Source organism: Medicago truncatula, chromosome 5 (assembly GCF_003473485.1).
Source record: "Medicago truncatula cultivar Jemalong A17 chromosome 5, MtrunA17r5.0-ANR, whole genome shotgun sequence".
Taxonomy (NCBI): Eukaryota; Viridiplantae; Streptophyta; class Magnoliopsida; order Fabales; family Fabaceae; genus Medicago; species Medicago truncatula.
The window spans coordinates 25,578,089-25,603,534 of record NC_053046.1 but is presented as its reverse complement, the minus strand read 5'-3'; the positions used below and the strand labels follow the sequence as shown (position 1 = coordinate 25,603,534).

General features: G+C 38.1%; 1 protein-coding gene and 1 long non-coding RNA gene across 3 annotated transcripts; both read right to left on the bottom strand.

Moving 5' to 3' along the window:
- Positions 1 to 267: 267 nt before the first annotated feature.
- Positions 268 to 7,471, bottom strand: LOC11409676 (probably inactive leucine-rich repeat receptor-like protein kinase At5g48380). The gene is made up of 3 exons (XM_024783675.2): positions 7,086 to 7,471; positions 1,554 to 1,619; positions 268 to 1,426 (listed from the first exon to the last, which is right to left on the bottom strand). The coding sequence occupies exons 1-3, from the start codon at positions 7,296 to 7,298 to the stop codon at positions 497 to 499; spliced, it is 1,209 nt and encodes a 402-aa protein (XP_024639443.1). The 5' UTR covers positions 7,299 to 7,471; the 3' UTR covers positions 268 to 496.
- A 1,118-nt stretch (positions 7,472 to 8,589) lies between these two features.
- On the bottom strand, positions 8,590 to 22,304 carry LOC11418984 (uncharacterized). Of its 2 annotated transcripts, XR_005646170.1 has the most exons (6): positions 21,930 to 22,304; positions 21,484 to 21,549; positions 20,734 to 21,264; positions 10,370 to 10,459; positions 9,928 to 10,283; positions 8,590 to 9,843 (listed from the first exon to the last, which is right to left on the bottom strand). It is a non-coding gene; the product is annotated as an uncharacterized lncRNA (long non-coding RNA). The 2 variants fall into 2 exon arrangements; XR_005646171.1 differs by lacking the exons at positions 8,590 to 9,843; positions 9,928 to 10,283; positions 10,370 to 10,459 and adding an exon at positions 19,463 to 20,109.
- Positions 22,305 to 25,446: the final 3,142 nt, after the last annotated feature.

Below are 25,446 nucleotides of genomic sequence, written 5' to 3'. Positions count from 1 at the left end.
ATTTGTAAGCGTTGTAAGATTACTCACATTTGAACCCAATTAAACTCACCTTTTGTTTTGCACACATAAAAAACGTGATTTCCGATCGGTGACGGATATTCTCTATGACCCACGGGATCCATGACACCCCCTTGGTTTTCTATATATACTATATTATGCGTAAACCTTGGACTAGTTTCTAGCTGTCAACCCTTTTCATTTAATATTTTATTAAAAAATTGTTTTTGCGGGGGGGGGGGGGGGGCACCCTCTGACACTGCATTCAATCAAAATAAACCGCCAGAACACTTAATAATTTTAACAATTTTTTGAAACAGCTTAATATCTATTCCATGAACTTTTGGAACCACTAGAACAGTTAATAATTTTAACAATTTTTTGAAACTGCTTAATAACTATTCCATGAACTTTTGGCATCTCCAGGAAAATATCTCAAAATCCGCCACTGTCTTCGACTGAGTTACATGCCAATGACAAAGTTCCTTATTGTTTCATATTAGCTAGGCATATTGGTGTCTACTTCAATAGGAGTAACAAAATCCATAGACAAGAGGTTAGCATCTTCACAAATTCTATCTCTTTCCCCTATGTTGCATATCTTGTTATACACCTCAAGCATAGTAGGCCTTTGTTCAAACAAAGGATGAACACATTCACGTGCAACTCTAAGAAGAGTAGATACCTCCTCATCTTTAAATTCTATCTTGTTTAGATATTCATCCACTGCATCACAGAATCCAGAAGGGTCTTCTCCCAACATATTCACATGATTCGGATAAGTCACAAAAGGAACTGTAACATTGTTAAAAGATTCATGTATTTCCCCAAATTTATTCCCATTAATCAGCTCAAAAAGCAAACAACCAAAGTCAGAAACATCCTTCTTCTCAAGTCCTATGTTTTTTTCCAGATCATTATTCATAAACATGATCCCTCCGAAATTGGATATCTTTGGCTCAAAATTTTTCCCTAACAAGATACAGTCAGAATTTATATTGAGATGGAGCATATGCAAGCTATGATGGAGGCAACATAAGCCTCTTGCTACACCAAGTGCAATTTTAATAACCTTTGACCATTCTAATTTTTTAGTTTCTTTCAGCTTATCAGATAGCCTTCCATTTGACATGTATTGATACACCAAAATTCTTTCATTGTTTCCTTCTTCTATGCTAAAACCAATCAATGAAACTATGTTTCTATGACTGTATTGTCCCAAAATCATTATTTCTAACTCAAACCTTTTGATAATTGATTGAGAATCATATAGTCTCTTAACCGCCAAGAAACGACCGTTCGGAAGAGCTGCCTTGTACATTATTCCGATTACTCCAACACCAATGACATTGTCCAAGCTAAAATATTTGGTTGCATGACAAAGTTTTGTGAAGTTCATTCTATAAGTCAATCGTCCAACTTTACTGATCTGGTGAAGTCATCCATCCCAAAAAACAATAAAGGCAAAAATATTATTTGGGAAATGTTAACGAGTGCCCTGGGCAATGCACTGAAATTTGTAAAATTTAATTTTTTAAAGGAAAGATCACGGTTACCTGTATGCTTTTCTCTATCAACTCCATAGGAAACACTCTGTCTTTTTGTCTAACTTTCTTTAGTTTCTGTGGATGGAGATCCCCGATAGATAAATTATTAAAAACAATAGAGAAACCTTTCAATTATTTCAGAAACTTTTCAACGAAATCCTATAGCTACAATTTCAAAATTAGTGTTTGGTATCTTTCCTTGTGAGGAATAGAAACAAGCATCTACATGATATATTATAGTATAAGTAGTGGTGCTTTTCACTCTTTTTTCCAAACAAAAGAAACTTTGAGATTTGAAATTGAAATAACAACCGGTTCTCAACAAAAGGAACTCAAGAGTTGGACTAACAAAGACAATCAATGTATCTGGACTGGGCCAAAGCCCAATATGTTATAAGTGCCCTTGGAGCGAACCGAAGCCGAAGCCATTACATGAAAATTGCTCTTCTTCCATCACGTTTTGCTCGCTCTCAACTGAACTTTCGAAAATGCCCCCGCGTGACTTAAGTCACACAGGTGTTAAACGCTGCATGACTAAACTCACGCTGATGTTAGCCTGTATTTTCGACAGGCTATAATAAATGTGGTCAATGAAGTTTGACCTAAGATTCAAAGAGAATGAAATAGGTTCGATTCTCAAGTTCGACTGTCGAAGTGAAGTCCAGAAGATATGTTGATCGCAGAGGATGGTTCGATAGAGTGCAGAAGATGTCAAAGGAAGATTGGCATCGAAAGGAGGACCTGAAAAGTGGTTTCTCGTCGAAGAGACATTATTTGAAATTCAAATAGGTCTGTAGTGGTTTTTAACAGTTACGTCTCGAACGTGTCTGTAGGAAGTTACTTAATATAAGTAGCATTTTCCTCTGTGGAAAATGGGTCACAATTCAACCATAGTGAAAACTTACGCTCAAACAATCCGCCCACACAAGGAGAAACGAGCAACAAGTCCTAATGTATGAATCTGTACACCACTTTATATTCATTTTAATGCAATTCAAGTTTGTTTCTAGGTCTCTTTTTAGACTCGTTTTCCTTTTAAATCTTTACTTTTAAGCTTTCGCATTGTTCCCTTGAAGATAATCTCGACAGTTCTTACCCTGTGTCTGGATTTCGACGGTTATATTCATAGTTCGCTAAAACAGTCACAATTTTCTGAAAAACAATCAAGCGTAAAAGGTCTTGAGACTTGTTGGTTGATCTCGCTCGCCCTTGTTTTAAATCGGTTCAGTAGTTTACCAAAATCCAGAGTAAACAAATTGGCACGCCCAGTGGGACAGTTTGTGCTTTTGTTTAAATTTTCTTGAAAATTCGTTCCATTTTTTTCCAAATTGGTGATTTTTGTTGTGCATGTTCTTGAGGAGCAGAAAGAAACTTCCAGAAATGGTACGTTCTACTCGCACTAATGATCCACCATGAAGCCCAGCAAGGGCATCTATGGAGAATACATCATTAAATGTAATTCCACAACGAAGTCCACAAATGACGCCATCTCATGGCGCAAACTTTGATGAAACGGTGGGGGCAACAATTCCTGCTCATATATCATCAACCGTTCCCATTACAACTTCGACGGTTGCAGCGGTTACACAATCTAACACAAATTTTGGTAATCCGTTAGTTTTAAGTCCATGGTCCTTTGATCCAGTAAATCTTAGGAACCAACCATATGAAATGCCTTCATCCTTTGTGATGGGCCTCCATAATAATCCATCTAATGTTTCAGAGAATTCGAATACGGTTCACCCTCAATATTATTATCCTGGGCCAAGTGTTCCTAGTTTAAATCATCAACAGTCACTGACCAATGCTTCCTTGGCTGTGTTGAGACAGCAAATGGAGGATTGTAGCCATGAAACGGTCAATATGTTGACTCAACAAATTGGAACAATTTTTAACCCTTTAATTATGGATACCCACAATAGTTATTTAGCACTATCAGATCAAATGGGGCAAATTGTTGATTTCATTGGCGCTCCTCCTATGCGAAATGTGCAAATACCTCAAGTTCAAAATCCTAGGCCTATTGAAGTACCTATAAATAGGCCTAACGATGGAAATCATGCCAATCCAGTGCCTCAACCTGTGGTCGAACAACAAGTACGAAGGGTGTTGGAAAGAGTTCCAATCTTGGTTCAAAGGAACCTAGATCCTGATAAAATAGTTAGGCAAGCCCAACAAGTTAATTTGGAGGCTCGAAAATTGACTCAAAATGGTTTCAATTTGAGCCTACATAGACCTAATTTTGTGTCACCTTTATCAGAGTATATGGCAATGGAGGAATTACCCAAGGGATGGAAAATTCCTAAATTCACCAAATTTGGTGGAGAAAATAATGAATCCACTATCGAACATATTGCTCGTTAATTGACAGAAGCAGGTGACATAGCGATAAATGAGAACTTGAGAATGAAGTATTTTCCAAGTTCGTTGACAAAGAATGCCTTTATCTGGTATACAACTTTGCCTCAAAGATCTATTTTTACTTGGAGTCAATTAGAAAAGGCTTTCCATGAATAATTCTACATGGGATAATCTAAGATTAGTCTTAAAGAATTGGTAAGTGTTCGACGTAAAACAACAAAATCTATTGATGATTATCTGAATAGGTTCAGACTTCTCAAAGCTAGATGTTTTACCCAAGTGCCCGAACATGAATTAGTCGAAATGCCTGCTGGCGGTTTAAACTATTCTATTCGAAATAAATTAGATACGCAGTATCTAAGAGATATGGCACAGTTAGCAGATAGAGTCCGACAAGCCGAAAGACTTAAAGCTGAAAAAGCAAGGGCTAGCAAGTATGGTGGTAAAAAGAGAAGGTTTCTTATGTCGATACTAATGATAGCAATCAAGACTTCGACATTGATTGGGGTCCAGTCGAAGAAAGCGAAGTTAATATCGCTGAACTGCAACCAGGACCCCTATTCTTATGTAAATTGTTGAAACCTTCAAATGGAAAGAATCATGAAGAACCTAAAAATGATCGATTTGTGCCCAAAACTTACACATTTGATGTTACCAAATGTGACAAGATTTTTGATCTTTTGGTCAATGAAGGCAAAATGATAGTGCATAATGGTTTGAAATTACCTCCTCTTCAACAAAGGTAGAAAAGAGGATATTGTAAATTTCATGGTAATTTTGGCCACAACACATCTCGTTGCGTGGTTTTCAGGGATTCAGTGTAGAAATGGACTAGATGAAGGCAAACTGGAGTTTGGAGACAAACCAAAGCAGCCAATGCAAGGTGATGCTAATCCTATGAAGGAAGTAGATTCCATGTACCTGGAAATAACAGGTTTGAACATGGTGGAAATATCTGTGATTGATCCTATAGTGGCTACTGATGACCCAAAGGTTGATGTCGAAATGGCCACTGAAAGCCATAAATGTGCTGATTCAGTGATTACTGAAGATCAGTACGAAGAAAAAATACAGGTGGTATTTCCAAAAGCTGAAGAAGATCTGATGGATTTTCTTAATTGATGTAAGATTGATGGTTCCCCAGTTCTGTTGTGTCCTAGGTGTAGTGCTGATTTCGAGCAGAAAGCTGCAAAGAATGTTAAAGGGTTTCGACCAAAATCGAAGCGGAAAGGAAATGGGCTGACAAAAGGCCTAAATTTAGTTTCGAAAAAGCAAACATTCCTCTCAAGGACACATCCCCAACTACAAATCAGAAGAAGGGACCAATGAAAACCTTCTCTCCTCCTTCCAAATCCCCAAATAACCAATGGGTATTTTCTAGTGGTAAAAAGCCTAAGGACAAGTCTCCGCCTGCAAAGTGGGTTAATAAAGGCACTAGAAAATCTCCAATTGAGCAGTGGGTACTTTCTGGTGGAAAGAGAACTACTGGAAATGACAATCGAAATGAGATGTTTGATCAGAAAAGAGAAGATATGGTTCGAAGAGGTTCGTCCATAACGTTAACTACAAAGGGAAAAATCCCATGACGAAAACTCAATGGTGTAGATTCCAACGTCAAAAAAAGGTTGATACTTTAAAAGATGTTACCAATGTTAACAAGAATGCCGATAAAGGAAATAACCAAGAACCAACTATCTTCGATATGTTTAGAAAGCCTTCCACTAAGAGGATCTTTCCTCCCCTTTCGGTTGTGAAGAAAGGTCTTTTCTGTCGAAGATGAAAAATTAACTTCTAACTTCACTAATTCTGAAGCTAGCCTTAATATAATTCTTGTCGTATCAATGATTCCGATTGAATATGATGTTATATCAGAGATTACAAAAGATGAGGAAGACTTCACTGAGAAAATGACTGCTCAGCAGCCAAAGTGTTATTATGTGATGGATAATGGTTGTGTTGAAGGCCAGCAGGCTATGTTCGAAAGACCTGATTATCACATGCAACATCACCTCAAGCCTTTGTTCATCCAAGCTAAAATTGATGATGTTGGAATAAACAATTGGAGATGTTGCAACAGTAAACCTATTGCCACACTTTCTCTTGAAAAAGATTGGCTTACCAGAAACTGATTTTAAGCCACATAATGTTGTTCTTTGTAACTATGAAGGAAATCTGGAAGTTCCTTTGGTGCTATTGAAGTTGACCTGGTGGTAGGAACCGTGAAAAGGGCAACTTGGTTCTTGGTAGTTGAGTCAAAGGCTAACTACAATCTACTAATTGGCAGAGAATGGATAACATGGGGTTGGAGCTGTTCCTTCAACAATGCATCAAAGACTCTCTCTAGAAGGAAAATGATGTGCTAGAAAATAGTGAATCAGAACAAAGTTACGTTGTGGCTAAAGTTGCAAATATCACAACATGGAAAATTCGTATCCTGGCTCCTGTCTCATGCGTCATGCGCATGGAGCCATGTGCCAGTGCACTTTGGACATCCCTGCGGGCTGTCTCATGCACCCCATGCCAAGCGTTATGCGCTTCCATGGAGTAAAAATGCACTTTCAAGCTTTTTTTCCAAACTAGATTGCAAGAAAAAACCAAGTTGTCATCTCTTAACCCCCTAGTAATTATGCCTATAAATAGTGACCCTTGAACGCACTTATGTTTATCATAAAGTTGACGATACAAGACAAGGATCAAATATCCGGAGCTTCAAGTCTGGGTTCACTCCTCCTTGAATGTGAGTATGATTGTTAAGATACTTATGATTCATCTTTAGGAAAAGTCAAAAGTATAGCCTTTGTCTAGTCTAGGCATAAATACTAGAAGTTCCCACAATTACGTGACAAGGTGATGAGAACCTACTATTATCATCTTATACAAGAGCTAATTTAATAATGGAATAAAATGAACCAAATTAATTTTGGTTTCAAGTATTATTTTCGTAGGTGATTATATGACTGTCTTGTTTTTGTCATATCTAGAGTTATGGATGTCCGATTGAGGTGTTTTTTAATGCATTGGAAATCTAAGAATATTGCCTACATTTCTTACGATATACTCAAGATCAAAACTGATTTAACTGAAACCAAAATTGCGTGCTGTAAAACTTGTATGAACTAAAAAAACAATAAAAACATATTTAGTTATAAAAGGAATATGCAAAAGGAATATAGAGAGTACCTTGTTGATCTTTTGCTGTTTAAATTTCTGGCAAGGCAATTTGTGCTTCTCTTCTGTTTTCATATGTCCAACTTTCTTATTTTTTCTATTCTTGATAACTTGTGCGGGTAGGCAATAGAACATATAAAAAACTATGACAAAAGTTGCAGTAAAACAATACCCAGCAATAAGACCATGCTTAAATGATTCTTTGAATTGGTTAGAGAATTCCATGATGCTACCAAACTGGTTTACAGGTTTTTAATATACTCAATTATTTGCTATTGCATGAATAGAAAATACTTCTCTATTATATACTCAATTATTTTTTTTTAAAACCATTTACCATACTTGTAGGAAAACTATGGTTTCCATGGTTTACTATATATGTAACATTGACTTTTCGGCATAAGTTAGTAAGTTTCGTGGAAAAGACTTCCCTAACGACCAAGTAAGCGTAAGTAATATTTCTCTAAATACACTCTCAATATTTTATTTTGTCCCTTTCTTTGGGATTTTATTTAAATTTTAAATTCAATCCATGTTTCTTGGAAAAAAAGATATGTTAGTTTTCGTAAAACCGAACAGGACGTTGAACCAGTAGAATCACTTAGTTTAAATTTAAGATTTAAAGATTAAACCAAGGTTTGACCACAATTGAACCGTTTGAATTGTTGCTTTAAATTTGACGTTTGTAACAGATTGATCTTTTAAGTTATTTTGGTTACACATAAGTCCTTTAAGTTTGATATTTGTGACAGATTGATTTTAAGTTATTTTGGTCACACATAAGTCTTTTAAGTTTGTAAAAGTTTTAAATTTAGTCCATCTGCGACATCATCCTTTTGGTTAACAAAAGGACTAAATTGAAAACTTTTACAAACTTGAAGGAGTTATGTACGACAAAAATAACTTAAAAGAACCAATTTGTTACAAATCTCAAACTTAAAGAACTTATGTGTAACCAAAATAACTTAAAGGACCAATTTATTACAAACCTCAAACTTAAAGGGCTCCAGGTGTAATTTAACCTAAAATTAATATGTAATATAACAGTATCAATTATAAAGCATTTACTTTTTACGTTAAATACAAAACATTATCATGAAATTCATGATATGTTATATTTTTAAGGGTTAATTGTTCAGATAGTTCTTGCAATATACCCGAGATCAAATAATAACCATTGTAAAAGAACAAACCACAAATGCTACTAGTGTAACTTTGTTTTCATCATATTTTGGTTCTCCAACACACTAGTCACATAAGAGACGTTGACATGGATACAAAACATAGAATTCTAGGTAAATGGTCCCCAAATTGGGAAGGGTCATTTCGAGTTATACAATATTTACGAATGGTGCTTATGAAGTCGAAGAATTGGCTTCTGACAGTTGAATTTTGCGAATAAATAGCAAGTATTTGAAAAAATATAAGTCTGTGTTGCATGAAATTAAAATAGACAAGGAATAATTTCAAATGCAAAATCCAAATATGGCATTAAAAAATAAATCTCCAACGCATTGTTGAAATTACAACAAACATTGTTAAGTTACAAATAAAGCTTAGAAGAAAATGGACATTGTCTTGTTCTTTTCCATGACAAAGCCAAAAATTACAGAGTTAAATCCTAAGGTTTTCTTTTAATTAGTCGAACACAATTTTGGCATCTTTCATCCTTGTGTTGATCAGAGTTTCTGTTGCAACTATTTCTTCAACATCTGCTTCGAGTATGGTGGCATTGTCGAGGTGCTGGATTGCTTCTTTCGCTTTTTCCTCCAACTGAGATTGCAGTGAGCTCAAAGTTGCATCTTGAATTTCAGCTTTTTTCTTTTCCTCAGCTTCAATTTTCGACTGCAACTCCTTTATTTCTTGTTGCCACCTAGAAATGTTGGCATCACAAGAGGCCACTAGCTCGCTATCTTGTTCAGATTTTTCCTCCAACGGTTTCATTTGTTTCCTGGTGTCTTCAACATTGCTTATTTCTTGATTTCGAGCACTTGTTTGCATATCCAACCTGCCTGTAGTTTATATTTGCCTCTAGAAATCCTTGGCAACTTGTTTCAAGAGGGGATCATACTCCAGAATAAAACCATCAATAGAATCTCCTGAATTTGGAGAGTTAAGCTTTTGCATCAAGGCCTTGATTTCATAAACAATGGTAGGATCTTGTTCGATAGCTTGGAACAAGTCCACATATAGAATTTTTGCTTGAAGTTCTTGGATTAGCATGTCCTTGGAGTTTCCAGATGGCTCACCACCAAACGTAGTCGAAGAGCCTTGGGATTTGTTGAAGGGGAACCTCATGCTGCTCATCATCAACTTTAAGGCTTTGATGGGATTCTTGGCCTTCAATTCTTCAAGTTCCTATTGACTCAATGAGGGTGCCAGAGGTTGCCTTAGAGTTTGATGCAGCTTTGGTTGGGATATCCTTATTGTATTCAGGCTCTGAGGATCCCTCTTCTTCAAGATCCTCTTGGGGTCGATAGTTAAAATACACTCATTCTGAATTAGAGGATTCTTGATGATTGATGTCTTATATATTTTTTTGAGCAGGCTCCTCAGGAATAGTCTTTGTGGCTGCATGGTCTGGAACTTGGTGGCCTTCAGGCATATATCCTTTGTATTCTTCCTGATTCTTTTCTTCATCCATATTTATGGGGATATCAACAACCATTTCCTCAATGGGCTCGTTGACTATTGACGGATCCATCGATGGTGAATTTGTCGAAGTGAGTGGTGTTGGCCCAACATTTGGTGAGGCATGGGATGGAGTGTCCTGCATAAAAATGAAGGAAAGGTTATACCTTAATCTTATAATATGATTTGAATAAAAGTCCAGAAAGGTTTTAAAAAAAAATACCTTAGATGATTCAACCCCATGACAAGAATTGGCAGTTTCAGGCCCTTTGCTGGAGTGACTCTTTTTATGCTTCTTTCTCTTAAGACGAACCATTTTAGGGTCTTCATACTGTCTTCCTTCTTCGACTATAATGTGAATTCAAAATTTGATCCATCTTTTTGGGAGTTTCCCTCTGCAAATTTTGCCTTTTTCATATTTTTCTTGTTCTTCTCGACAAGAGAATCTGAAGCTCCTTCGACAAATGTTTGTTTGGGCTTTGTTTTGTCCTGAGGGGGATTGATGGCTTGTTCAGTGGCCATTTTCTCTTAGCTCCTCTTGGTAGAATTTCTTTCTTGATTCATGTCTTGATCATTAAACTGAATGCATTGACAATTGTTAGAAATTGTCAGCAATGGAGACATAAACAAATAGATCGAAGATAGGAAAAATTTAGGCGACTAACCATGGAATCATCAATCACAATAAAAATAGTTGCTTGCTTTGGTTTCTTGCTAGCACCTTCCATAGTAGAACCACTTGATCTCTTTCGACTCTGTAAGGATAAATAAGGTAAATTTTGATTTTAGACATTTAAAAAGAAAAGATGATAAATTTTAGAAAATGTTACATGCTTATCTTCTTGAGGTTGTTTCATTTTACTTGGCTTCGATAAATGGATGATGTTGTCCTTGTCAACAATAGCCTTCTTAGCAGGTTGTGTTGGTAGAAGAGGATCAACTGCAAGGGTTCGACAGATCACTCGATGGGATGTTGCTCTGAATTGGAACATGTGAGAGTTAACTTAAAATCAGGTTTCTGCACAATCGTGGCACGACAGCTGGGCTTCGCGGCACGATGGAGTTTTTATTTTTTTGGGAAAGGCACTGGAAAAATCGTGGCACGATGGGATCGCATCGTGGCACGATGGTGCGCTGGCGGATAAAAATAAAACATATTTTTGGGAGCAGATTTGTTACAGTTTTTGTTACAGATTTGTTACAAATTTTAGGCAGATTTGTTATAGATTTTAAGCAGGACTTTTACTATAAATATAGACCTTGTATCAAAGCAAACTTTGAGAGATTGAGATAGAGAGAAACACTATTAGGATTGGAGTCTCTTGGTTACGGGAAGAGATTGGGACTTTGGGTAGAATTAGGCGGAAGACTATTCTTGTAACCCATTGATTTCTCTTTGTAACGTTACTCATCAAATAGTGGATCGGAGGGCTGCTCTCTTCCCCAGACTAGGTCAGATTGGACCGAACTGGGTCAACAAATTCCTTTGTGTTCTTCTTCTTCTTTTGTTCTTCTCACAGTTGTTTTTTCTACTTTTGGCTCGTATTTTATTATTCCATACGCTTTGATTTTGGTTGCTTAATTATCCCTTGCTCCACACATCAAGTTGTTATTGGTGTGATTTTTCGTCGAATTCACAACAATTGGCGCCCACCGTGGGGCAAAGGGTCGAAGGATAATTAAGTACCATGGGTTCAAAGTGGGATATCGAGAAGTTTACCGGAGATAACGATTTCGGGTTATGGAAGGTAAAGATGGAAGCGGTGTTAATACAGCAGAAGTGTGAGAAAGCTTTGAAGGGTGAAGGTTCGTTACCGGTCACCATGTCACAAGCGGAGAAGACCGAGATGGTGGACAAGGCCCGGAGTGCCGTTGTCTTGTGCCTCGGGGATAAAGTTTTGAGAGAAGTAGCAAAGGAAGCAACCGCGGCATCGATATGGGCAAAGTTGGAATCTTTGTATATGACAAAGTCTTTGGCTCATCGGCAATTCCTAAAGCAACAACTCTACTCATTCAGGATGGTAGAGTCAAAGGCCATCATGGAGCAACTTACGGAGTTCAACAAAATCCTAGATGACTTGGAGAATATTGAGGTGCAACTTGAGGACGAGGATAAAGCTATACTCTTGTTGTGTGCTCTACCGAAATCTTTTGAATCGTTCAAAGATACCATGCTCTATGGCAAGGAAGGCACTGTTACCTTGGAAGAAGTTCAAGCGGCTTTGAGAACCAAGGAGTTGACCAAGTCCAAGGACTTGACTCATGAATACGGTGATGGCCTAAGTGTCACAAGAGGGAATGGTGGAGGTAGAGGTAACCGGAGAAAGAGTGGAAACAAGTCAAGGTTTGAATGCTTTAACTGTCATAAGATGGGTCACTTCAAGAAGGATTGTCCGGAGATTAATGGTAATTCCGCACAAATTGTCTCTGAGGGTTATGAGGATGCGGGTGCTCTGATGGTGTGGTGTTGTTTGGAGGAAGAAGAAGGTGATGTGTCTCACCTTGGGATTGATGCCTAGTGGAGCGGTGGGTCGTCTGGAGAGACGTTAAACACTCAACATCAGCCTGGAGAGGCGGTGGTAAGAATACTCAGGATCTACCTGTTGAGGTGGAGTTTCAAGGTTGAAGACATAGTGGGATGTACGCATTTGCTAGTTGAGGTAGAGTACGCTCAGCGTGAGGTGGAGTTGAACACACCGGTAATGGTACGACTATGAAGACCTTGGGTGCTATGCTCTATGGTGAGCAAGGGATTTCTTCATGAAGTTGGAGAATGTGTAGCACGGCTTGTGAAATTACTCTAAAAGCCAAGAGTGATTGGATGCAAGGTGATCTTCAAGGAAGCGGGAGATGTTCTGCGCTGAAGACGGTATGGTGAATGCTTGTGGGACTACCTAAAACTCCTAGTGTAGTTGGACTGCAAGGACCTTCGAGAAGGCGGAAGACATTCCGAGGGCTGAAGGGGTTGAGGTGTATACTTGTGGATTACTCTAAAAGCCAAGGGTGATTGGGTACAAGTAGATCTTCAAGGAAAGCGGGAGATGTCTCGTATTGAAGAGGTTATGGTATAAGTCTTGTAGAACTACCTGAAATTCCTAGCGTAGTTGGACTACAAGCATCTTCGAGAAGGCGGAAGACATTCCGATGGCTGAAGAGGTTGATGGTGTAAACTTGTGGAGCTACTTGGAGTAGTGGGAAGCAAGGGTTTGAGCAGCAAGGAGGTTGATGATCGGCATCATCACTGATTTGAAGTCAAGGTGGAGAATTGTGAGAGTTAACTTAAAATCAGGTTTCTGCACAATCGTGGCACAACAGCTGGGCTTCGCGGCACGATGGAGTTTTTATTTTTTTGGGAAAGGCACTGGAAAAATCGTGGCACGATGGGATCGCATCGTGGCACGATGGTGCGCTGGCGGATAAAAATAAAACATATTTTTGGGAGCAGATTTGTTACAGTTTTTGTTACAGATTTGTTACAAATTTTAGGCAGATTATAGATTTTAAGCAGGACTTTTACTATAAATATAGACCTTGTATCAAAGCAAACTTTGAGAGATTGAGATAGAGAGAAACACTATTAGGATTGGAGTCTCTTGGTTACGGGAAGAGATTGGGACTTTGGGTAGAATTAGGCGGAAGACTATTCTTGTAACCCATTGATTTCTCTTTGTAACGTTACTCATCAAATAGTGGATCGGAGGGCTGCTCTCTTCCCCAGACTAGGTCAGATTGGACCGAACTGGGTCAACAAATTCCTTTGTGTTCTTCTTCTTCTTTTGTTCTTCTCACAGTTGTTTTTTCTACTTTTGGCTCGTATTTTATTATTCCATACGCTTTGATTTTGGTTGCTTAATTATCCCTTGCTCCACACATCAAGTTGTTATTGGTGTGATTTTTCGTCGAATTCACAACAATTGGCGCCCACCGTGGGGCAAAGGGTCGAAGGATAATTAAGTACCATGGGTTCAAAGTGGGATATCGAGAAGTTTACCGGAGATAACGATTTCGGGTTATGGAAGGTAAAGATGGAAGCGGTGTTAATACAGCAGAAGTGTGAGAAAGCTTTGAAGGGTGAAGGTTCGTTACCGGTCACCATGTCACAAGCGGAGAAGACCGAGATGGTGGACAAGGCCCGGAGTGCCGTTGTCTTGTGCCTCGGGGATAAAGTTTTGAGAGAAGTAGCAAAGGAAGCAACCGCGGCATCGATATGGGCAAAGTTGGAATCTTTGTATATGACAAAGTCTTTGGCTCATCGGCAATTCCTAAAGCAACAACTCTACTCATTCAGGATGGTAGAGTCAAAGGCCATCATGGAGCAACTTACGGAGTTCAACAAAATCCTAGATGACTTGGAGAATATTGAGGTGCAACTTGAGGACGAGGATAAAGCTATACTCTTGTTGTGTGCTCTACCGAAATCTTTTGAATCGTTCAAAGATACCATGCTCTATGGCAAGGAAGGCACTGTTACCTTGGAAGAAGTTCAAGCGGCTTTGAGAACCAAGGAGTTGACCAAGTCCAAGGACTTGACTCATGAATACGGTGATGGCCTAAGTGTCACAAGAGGGAATGGTGGAGGTAGAGGTAACCGGAGAAAGAGTGGAAACAAGTCAAGGTTTGAATGCTTTAACTGTCATAAGATGGGTCACTTCAAGAAGGATTGTCCGGAGATTAATGGTAATTCCGCACAAATTGTCTCTGAGGGTTATGAGGATGCGGGTGCTCTGATGGTGTGGTGTTGTTTGGAGGAAGAAGAAGGTGATGTGTCTCACCTTGGGATTGATGCCTAGTGGAGCGGTGGGTCGTCTGGAGAGACGTTAAACACTCAACATCAGCCTGGAGAGGCGGTGGTAAGAATACTCAGGATCTACCTGTTGAGGTGGAGTTTCAAGGTTGAAGACATAGTGGGATGTACGCATTTGCTAGTTGAGGTAGAGTACGCTCAGCGTGAGGTGGAGTTGAACACACCGGTAATGGTACGACTATGAAGACCTTGGGTGCTATGCTCTATGGTGAGCAAGGGATTTCTTCATGAAGTTGGAGAATGTGTAGCACGGCTTGTGAAATTACTCTAAAAGCCAAGAGTGATTGGATGCAAGGTGATCTTCAAGGAAGCGGGAGATGTTCTGCGCTGAAGACGGTATGGTGAATGCTTGTGGGACTACCTAAAACTCCTAGTGTAGTTGGACTGCAAGGACCTTCGAGAAGGCGGAAGACATTCCGAGGGCTGAAGGGGTTGAGGTGTATACTTGTGGATTACTCTAAAAGCCAAGGGTGATTGGGTACAAGTAGATCTTCAAGGAAAGCGGGAGATGTCTCGTATTGAAGAGGTTATGGTATAAGTCTTGTAGAACTACCTGAAATTCCTAGCGTAGTTGGACTACAAGCATCTTCGAGAAGGCGGAAGACATTCCGATGGCTGAAGAGGTTGATGGTGTAAACTTGTGGAGCTACTTGGAGTAGTGGGAAGCAAGGGTTTGAGCAGCAAGGAGGTTGATGATCGGCATCATCACTGATTTGAAGTCAAGGTGGAGAATTGTGAGAGTTAACTTAAAATCAGGTTTCTGCACAATCGTGGCACGACAGCTGGGCTTCGCGGCACGATGGAGTTTTTATTTTTTGGGAAAGGCACTGGAAAAATCGTGGCACGATGGGATCGCATCGTGGCACGATGGTGCGCTGGCGGATAAAAATAAAACATATTTTTGGGAGCAGATTTGTTACAGTTTTTGTTACAGATTTGTTACAAATTTTAGGCAGATTTGTTATAGATTTTAAGCAGGACTTTTACTATAAATATAGACCTTGTATCAAAGCAAACTTTGAGAGATTGAGATAGAGAGAAACACTATTAGGATTGGAGTCTCTTGGTTACGGGAAGAGATTGGGACTTTGGGTAGAATTAGGCGGAAGACTATTCTTGTAACCCATTGATTTCTCTTTGTAACGTTACTCATCAAATAGTGGATCGGAGGGCTGCTCTCTTCCCCAGACTAGGTCAGATTGGACCGAACTGGGTCAACAAATTCCTTTGTGTTCTTCTTCTTCTTTTGTTCTTCTCACAGTTGTTTTTTCTACTTTTGGCTCGTATTTTATTATTCCATACGCTTTGATTTTGGTTGCTTAATTATCCCTTGCTCCACACATCAAGTTGTTATTGGTGTGATTTTTCGTCGAATTCACAACAATTGGCGCCCACCGTGGGGCAAAGGGTCGAAGGATAATTAAGTACCATGGGTTCAAAGTGGGATATCGAGAAGTTTACCGGAGATAACGATTTCGGGTTATGGAAGGTAAAGATGGAAGCGGTGTTAATACAGCAGAAGTGTGAGAAAGCTTTGAAGGGTGAAGGTTCGTTACCGGTCACCATGTCACAAGCGGAGAAGACCGAGATGGTGGACAAGGCCCGGAGTGCCGTTGTCTTGTGCCTCGGGGATAAAGTTTTGAGAGAAGTAGCAAAGGAAGCAACCGCGGCATCGATATGGGCAAAGTTGGAATCTTTGTATATGACAAAGTCTTTGGCTCATCGGCAATTCCTAAAGCAACAACTCTACTCATTCAGGATGGTAGAGTCAAAGGCCATCATGGAGCAACTTACGGAGTTCAACAAAATCCTAGATGACTTGGAGAATATTGAGGTGCAACTTGAGGACGAGGATAAAGCTATACTCTTGTTGTGTGCTCTACCGAAATCTTTTGAATCGTTCAAAGATACCATGCTCTATGGCAAGGAAGGCACTGTTACCTTGGAAGAAGTTCAAGCGGCTTTGAGAACCAAGGAGTTGACCAAGTCCAAGGACTTGACTCATGAATACGGTGATGGCCTAAGTGTCACAAGAGGGAATGGTGGAGGTAGAGGTAACCGGAGAAAGAGTGGAAACAAGTCAAGGTTTGAATGCTTTAACTGTCATAAGATGGGTCACTTCAAGAAGGATTGTCCGGAGATTAATGGTAATTCCGCACAAATTGTCTCTGAGGGTTATGAGGATGCGGGTGCTCTGATGGTGTGGTGTTGTTTGGAGGAAGAAGAAGGTGATGTGTCTCACCTTGGGATTGATGCCTAGTGGAGCGGTGGGTCGTCTGGAGAGACGTTAAACACTCAACATCAGCCTGGAGAGGCGGTGGTAAGAATACTCAGGATCTACCTGTTGAGGTGGAGTTTCAAGGTTGAAGACATAGTGGGATGTACGCATTTGCTAGTTGAGGTAGAGTACGCTCAGCGTGAGGTGGAGTTGAACACACCGGTAATGGTACGACTATGAAGACCTTGGGTGCTATGCTCTATGGTGAGCAAGGGATTTCTTCATGAAGTTGGAGAATGTGTAGCACGGCTTGTGAAATTACTCTAAAAGCCAAGAGTGATTGGATGCAAGGTGATCTTCAAGGAAGCGGGAGATGTTCTGCGCTGAAGACGGTATGGTGAATGCTTGTGGGACTACCTAAAACTCCTAGTGTAGTTGGACTGCAAGGACCTTCGAGAAGGCGGAAGACATTCCGAGGGCTGAAGGGGTTGAGGTGTATACTTGTGGATTACTCTAAAAGCCAAGGGTGATTGGGTACAAGTAGATCTTCAAGGAAAGCGGGAGATGTCTCGTATTGAAGAGGTTATGGTATAAGTCTTGTAGAACTACCTGAAATTCCTAGCGTAGTTGGACTACAAGCATCTTCGAGAAGGCGGAAGACATTCCGATGGCTGAAGAGGTTGATGGTGTAAACTTGTGGAGCTACTTGGAGTAGTGGGAAGCAAGGGTTTGAGCAGCAAGGAGGTTGATGATCGGCATCATCACTGATTTGAAGTCAAGGTGGAGAATTGTGAGAGTTAACTTAAAATCAGGTTTCTGCACAATCGTGGCACGACAGCTGGGCTTCGCGGCACGATGGAGTTTTTATTTTTTTGGGAAAGGCACTGGAAAAATCGTGGCACGATGGGATCGCATCGTGGCACGATGGTGCGCTGGCGGATAAAAATAAAACATATTTTTGGGAGCAGATTTGTTACAGTTTTTGTTACAGATTTGTTACAAATTTTAGGCAGATTTGTTATAGATTTTAAGCAGGACTTTTACTATAAATATAGACCTTGTATCAAAGCAAACTTTGAGAGATTGAGATAGAGAGAAACACTATTAGGATTGGAGTCTCTTGGTTACGGGAAGAGATTGGGACTTTGGGTAGAATTAGGCGGAAGACTATTCTTGTAACCCATTGATTTCTCTTTGTAACGTTACTCATCAAATAGTGGATCGGAGGGCTGCTCTCTTCCCCAGACTAGGTCAGATTGGACCGAACTGGGTCAACAAATTCCTTTGTGTTCTTCTTCTTCTTTTGTTCTTCTCACAGTTGTTTTTTCTACTTTTGGCTCGTATTTTATTATTCCATACGCTTTGATTTTGGTTGCTTAATTATCCCTTGCTCCACACATCAAGTTGTTATTGGTGTGATTTTTCGTCGAATTCACAACAGAACATGTTGAATATCCAATTGGAGTTGACCTTTATAATTGTGCATATTATACTTCGTCGAAACTACTCTTTGTGATAAAGTTTTCAAATTATTTTGAATAGCATTTGAAAATCCACAAGAGAACCAAGGGAAATGGTGGTTGAAAAGCCAATGTAAATTCAGCAGTTGGCAGAGGTGGAAATTTAACATAGTGAAATTCTAAAGCAAAACATTATTTTTCTTTTACATAAGGAAGAAAAGTTAGTTTTGGAATTTTATCGATAATTGTTTTTGTTTTTAAAACAGTTGCAGCCTCAATGACAATTCAACTAAGTTTTTGTGGATTATACACAATTTAAAAGTAAATATGGAAAGCTTGAATTTCTTGCATATGTGTACCTCGACTTTTCTTCGTTCTTTTCTGAAGAGAAGGAAAAATAGCTATTAATTGTGCAAGCAGATTCAACTCATTGGTGGAGTTAGTGAAATAATATTCACTCCACCATTGATAAAATTCTTTGGTGCAGAAATATGATTCTTCATATTCAAAAGTATGGAAGTCTAGAGCCTTTTGTGCCATGTTAAGCAAATGTTTGTGATAGTCTTATTCTGTTATTTCAAACCCACCTAGAAAAATGTCCTTATTGCGCTTGTAGAGAGATTTGGTCAAAATTGGCTAAGTCCAAATCATCTTGCGACAAAGTTTGGTTTGTAACTTATGAGACTCAAATTGGCTTTCCAAGTGGTCAATCTAGTCGACAAGAGTGTGGGGGTAAGATAAGTTTTCCAAATTTTAATAGTTTCTTCTTGGTACTTGGGATTTATGGTAGCAAATTCTCTTTGGAACCATTTTGGTCCACAACATCGACTAACAACTGGTGCCATAGAAGGGATGAAGGTATCACAATGTAAGAATACATTAAAATACTCTGCGAAAAGGTTTTTGGTGGAACACCTTATTTCTCTTGGAGTAAGCAAGGCTAACCTTGTTCCTTCTACTCTTTGACGACTTACTCCTTCAGCATAATCTTTTCGTACAAAAAGGTGTAGCTTAGACTCGAAGGTGGTAGTTAACCAAAGTTGGAATAACCATATAGGTCCAGAGATTGAAAGGCCTTTTCTTGGTTCTAACTTTTGCATGGCATGACTCCCATGATATAAGTATTTGTAAAGTGATCCTAAGATTAGTCGACTTAGGCAAAAGTTGTGTTCTTTATGCAGCTGAGTAACCAATACCACAAACTTCTTGGCTACTTATAGTGAGCTAGAACAGAAAACATAATGGGATAGCGAAAGGGTTAAGAAGAATGTGTTTTTTGTCAGAAACTTCCTCAATATCAGTTTTGTGATAATTAAGAATGTAGGTTGCGTAGCTAGCATGTTTAAAGTTGAAATGGTTGGTTTCACTTACTAAACTAGGGTTAAAGGTTTCCTTTGTTGGTCGAAGCCCAATAATGGTATCCACATCAAATAGAGTGGGGGTGAGCATGCCACATTTTAGTTGAAATGTATTGGTCTAACCTACCCAAAAGTGGATTGCACAGTCCTAGATAATTGGAACTAAATAAAAATTTGATAAGTTTTTCCAGACTTAGGATTATTTACGTTCGACTTTTTTTATCCAATTATGATAATTGTCTTTCCTGATGTAAGAAGCAGATCGAAAGAATCTTCTAGGAGCACTCTTTAAACCCATCTCATAAGGCCCCTCTAAAACAAGCCTAGGTTTGCAATTAGGATATCCAGGGAAAAGAGCGTTTACCTTTTTGGTGTTTATGGAAGAGTCTGGGAAAGGGACTAAGAACACATGCATATTGTTGGAAATGGAGAAAGGAATCAATACGTGGGAATTCCAGATTTTAGCATGTTCCACTTCCATTGAAGGGTTTAGGGCAAAGCTTTGATTTCTTTTCTGGAGAGGAACATATCCAGTCTTGCAACTATCCATTATTACATGTATTTTCTACACACATGATTCGACAAGAAAAAGATATGTCAAGTTGGAGTTAGTGTGTGCACTTTCCAAAAAGTTGCTAGCTTTGACATATCATGTTAGTACTTAGCATATTGGCGATTACCAAGTCATTTAGCTTCGACAGAAGAAATTCAAATTGCTTATGAGGAGGAAGATCAAAAGGTTGAAGATAAATGGGAGCATATCAAGACATGTGTCGAAGGCATTTATTTTGTGACTTTTATTTTCAGTTAATTTTTTACTTTGTATATATAGTAAATTTGTATGGGAAATAGGGATCACAAATCATTTACACAATTATGAAATACTCAAATTATCCATGTTACAGCGAGAAACAAGTGTACCCAGAGAAATGCATGATTACGTGCAAGCTTGCATTTATCTTTAAGTTTTCTTTTAAAATCTATATTAAAATCAAAACATGAATAAGTATTTCGAAGAACTCTCTTCAGTGAAACAAACGTGAATTACTAATAGCATCATATTCACTTTCCATCCACTGACTTTGCCAACCAAATCGAAATTCAAAGAAAATAGCATAAGAAAACTTGAATCATCATTCAAATTTTATAACCATAATTAAGAACAGTAACACTAGATAACAAAACTCACCAACTTAACAAATTTATTGCTATGACTTTCCTTCTTGAAAGTCTGTCTGAACTCAGACCTAAAAATCAACAAAAATAAACAAACACCTCAAATTAGAATCAAAACGAACTTCACCACAACCAATTGGTTACTAAAAAGAGAAACGATAACACTTAGCATTCAAACATCGAGCTGAGCTACAATTATTTGACCGCAATCTGAGCTGCAACATCATGGCTTTTGATATCGCCGCGTTTGTAAGTTACAGCGATTTCAGGCTGCATCAACATCATTTGACTCGTAGTATCAAAAACGTAACATGTCCTAAATTTAAAACCTTGCGGTAAACTCTAATGCCAATTCACACCACCCTACTTACTTGCTAGCAGGAGTAGTGCTATTTCCATTATTTGCAGAACCAATAAGAGTTGGTTTGCTATCACTGACACCATTAGGCCTCTCAAAACCAACCTTAACTGTTGCTATTTCTTCAGCTTTCACTTTCTATCCGGCAACATTCTCAAGCATTTTGGTGATATGCTTCAATTTCACCTGCATAATCAATTCGGAGGGAACTTTAATACTTAGTACAATCTTCCATTATTTTATAAAAAAAAAAAGGATAGATCAAAGATAGTTCTAAATTGCAGTCCGCAACTTAATAGCGGGCCGCATCATCGACATCATTTTTACTGCAATATAAAAGTTCGTAGCATAGCTTCAACCGCAATTTAAAACCATCGTACCCTTTTGATTGAATTAACAATCTACCTCCGAAAAAAATTCATGGCGTAAGAAAACCCTCTTTTCTTACCTAAAACAGCAGTCTTTGATTCACTGCAAAGGAAAAAGAGGCTTTTCATCAAACTGCTTTGAATAAACAACATTTGTTATTGTTCCTAAACCAAGAACATTGAAAAACACAACATGGTACTAAAACAAAAACATAACATTGTTAAATCAAATGCAAAACTCACGAAATAAACTACACACTAAATCACTTTCCAACCACCATTTTAGCATAAAGACACAGACTTTCATAAACTTTTTGATAACCTATTTCACAGAACATTTCATACAGCAAACAAGACATATGTAATCACTAATCAACTAGGTTTAACAACAACAGATGGAAAACTCATGGCAATCAACTAAAGAACATGTAATCATTAAAGAAGAATCAGATTTGAAGGAAATTACATTCAATTTCATGTTACCTTACAATTTACAACAATTAGGGTTTATGGAGAGAGATGCAGATAGCTCTTTAAACTGAAGAATCAACATCGAAAACAGAGCAGGATGCAACAATGATGGATGGAGAAGGAGGTGATAGTGGTCGCGGCGGCGGTGGTGTGGTGAATGGAGAGCGGTGCGGTGGTCTGGGAGAAGAAAAAGAAAATCGTGTTTCTGATGAAAGAGAAAGGGAAAGAGGAAATGAAGTAGAATTGGGAATACTCAAATTAAAGTATGAGAATCGGGTCCCACCTTTTCTAAAGTCATTTTGCCAGGGCATCCCTGGCATTGCTCCTGGCAAATTTGCCAGGAGTTCTTGCTCCTGGCATTGTTCCCTGGCAATATGCAAGATTTCTTGTAGTTATGGTGGCTTCTAGCTTATTTGCTATACTTGCACAACTTTATTTGCTATACTTGTTAGTCATTACTTAGAGGATACAAATCATGTACCTCCCAACATTTGCTATGAAGTCAAAATCACGAACTAATTCCTCTTCTTAATTCTCTTTCACTTTCATCTTATATTCATATTTTCAACATGTTGAAAGGTTTGAGATATTACAAAATTTGTGCAACTCATAGAAGGCATTCAACAAACTTACTAATAATTTAGTATAACATCTAAGTCTTATTTCTGATCTTAGAAATGCAATAATGCATGCTGAGATAACATAAACCTTTTACAAACAAATAGGTGAAAATAACTACAATTTCAAAGCATAACCAGATAGTAAGTCTTCTAATAGTTTTTTTCTTCTTCTTTCAAAGCATATCTAGGAAAGATCCTAAAATTAATTGAACTAAATTCTAACAACTCATTCTTGACTATTCATTCTTAACAAATGAAATCAATTTTGTTGATCACCAATTCACAGGTATGGGAAATAGCAGTTAGTTCAAATTCTTCTACACTGAGTTGTTCAAATTTTGCCACTCTACAATGTTATAACACTGCTATAGCCACTACTACAACTTTTTGTACTAAATAAGGTATCGTGGAACAACAATGACTTGTTCAAATTCCGTTACACTACAGTGACTAATTCATAACGCTGAATAAAAATATGAAATGGAAAGGAATACAAACTGTCTTACAGAATAATCAAAACTAGGTGCTTGCATAAGTTATCATCATCAAGAGAGGTTTCTAAGGTCCATATTCATTTACCTTGTTAGTCGCATATTCCATGTGTCATAACCTCAATGAAAAGGCACCATAACATAGACGAAGTAAAACAATACTCAACAATTAAAAGAAACAGATGCATGGTATATTTCAAGCACCATTCGATCACCACAGAAGGCACCATTCCCCAAATTCATTCGCTCAATAAATTATATTTCTAAGTTATAACAAGTTGAAATACCACAACGAAGTCTTAGTTATCCCAGAAACGAAAAAACAAGAAACAAAACGATGAAGAAAATATCGCAGAAACGCAGAATAACAGAACCAGAAATGAACACGTTGAAATAAAGCACTGCAGAATTGTGCAAACAAAACAGAAACGCTAAATATTGCAGCAAATTAAAGTGATTATGCAGAAATTTAAACCAAGAGCGCAACAGTGAAAATATCAAAGAATTTAAAAGCATGATTTAGAGACGAAATGAATACGCCTATAGAACAAATACGATAGAATTATTTAGTACCAAAATATCGAAGTATTTTGGACAGCGTGTGAAAGATTTGAGACATTACGAAATTTATGCAGCTCATAGCAGGCATTTAACCAAACATACTAATGACTGGGAATTATCTAAACTGAAATGCAATAATGCATGAAGAGATAATAAAAACCTTTAACAAACAAATAAATGAAAATAACCACAATTTCTCTATCAAGCTACAGATTAAGATGACCATTAATTAATAATGATCCATGAAGTAGCTAATAATCAGAACTAGCGCGAGATAAATATCATAAACATAAATTAAAATATAGTTTTTAGTTGAATCTCATGTTCAAGCGATATAGCATCACTACGACATTCTAACATTAAGAACAAGGTAATATCAAACTTTCAACGCAGACTTCTAGGATGAATTCAAACTTAAAATAAGAAAACTTAACAGAGCCATTTGTAGAATTGTAAAAAACCAAGTTCCGGGTCGAATCCTGTGTAGACTTCCACGTCACTAGGCCATCCTCAAAATTATGCATTACATTGGCAAAGAAATAATATGGCATGAAAGGAATAGTGAACAGTTTAGTCCAAGACGCTTTATTCCCATATTCCTTCATAATCCAAACATCATTACTAGAAATCCAGCACAAACAATTCCTGAAAACACTCAAGTGCAAAGTACATGAATCTATTGCTCTATAATCATAATCAGGTAACAAAACTTTTTTATAAGACTCGTTTCCCAAATCAAAAGAAGCAATAAAACGTTGACGTTTACTATAATGTTTAGAAGCCAACCAATTAATGGTGCCATTCACATATTTTCCCGATTTCTGCTCCACAATGAACTGATCATAGTGGAACGTCTCTGTAATGTCTTTCCAGAAATTTGTACCCACATTATGAACCACCTTTACATCAGTTTTATTTCTACCAGACCTTATAATTATCAGAAATAGGATCATGGCCGAAGCCATGCATCTGAAGAATATAACTATTAAGTTGCAATTCAAGTGGGGGCAATGAAGGTGAAAAACACAAGAAGGGGGGGTTGAATTGTGTTTTCTTTTTCTCTTAAAAAATACTTCTTCTGATAAAACTTCAGAAGCAGTTTGATTGCTTCTGATGAAATGATCAGAGTCAGATTGCAGCGGAAAAGAACAGAGCAGAGAAAAGAAAGACAAAGACACAAGCAGTTATCCTGGTTCCTTCCACAACACGGAAGTAGTCCAGTCCCCCTTGCACTTCCAAGGAGATTTCACTATAATCACAAAGATTACAACTGCTCAATACTTTCTAAGTATGAGACTTCACAAAACTATGCTCAAGCACACACGCAAGAGTCTTCCAATGCTCAAGCACTAAGCAAGAGACTTCTAATGCTCAAGCACGCAGGCGAGAGACTTCTAATCAAACAAAAATACAGAGAATTGAGTTTGAATTGAACACTTGATATACAATCAGTGGTGTTCACAATACAATACAGAAAAGACTCTAGACTTTGAATTTCTAAGATGTATCAAATCAGTGCAGAAATTCAGTGTGCTTTGTAGAATCAAATTGACAGAGTTTTGGCGCTTTTGAACTTATGTATTTCTCTCTTTTATCTTCAAGTCTTCACTCCTTTTTATAGAGGCGTGAAAGAGACGTTGAGATAATCAGCACGTCTAAAGAGTCGTTTGAAATCCTTTGATTATCCACCAGTGATCCTTTGCCTGATTTGGGTGTAGTCCTTTGAAGAATAAACTTCAAATTCCTTCCCATCTTGAGTGTACAATTCTGCAGGCATGGCTGTTGTTTTGTCTTGTAGCGTAGACAGAAAACAGAGTAGTGGAGGTAGTGGTTGTACACTTGTACTTTGTCAACTCT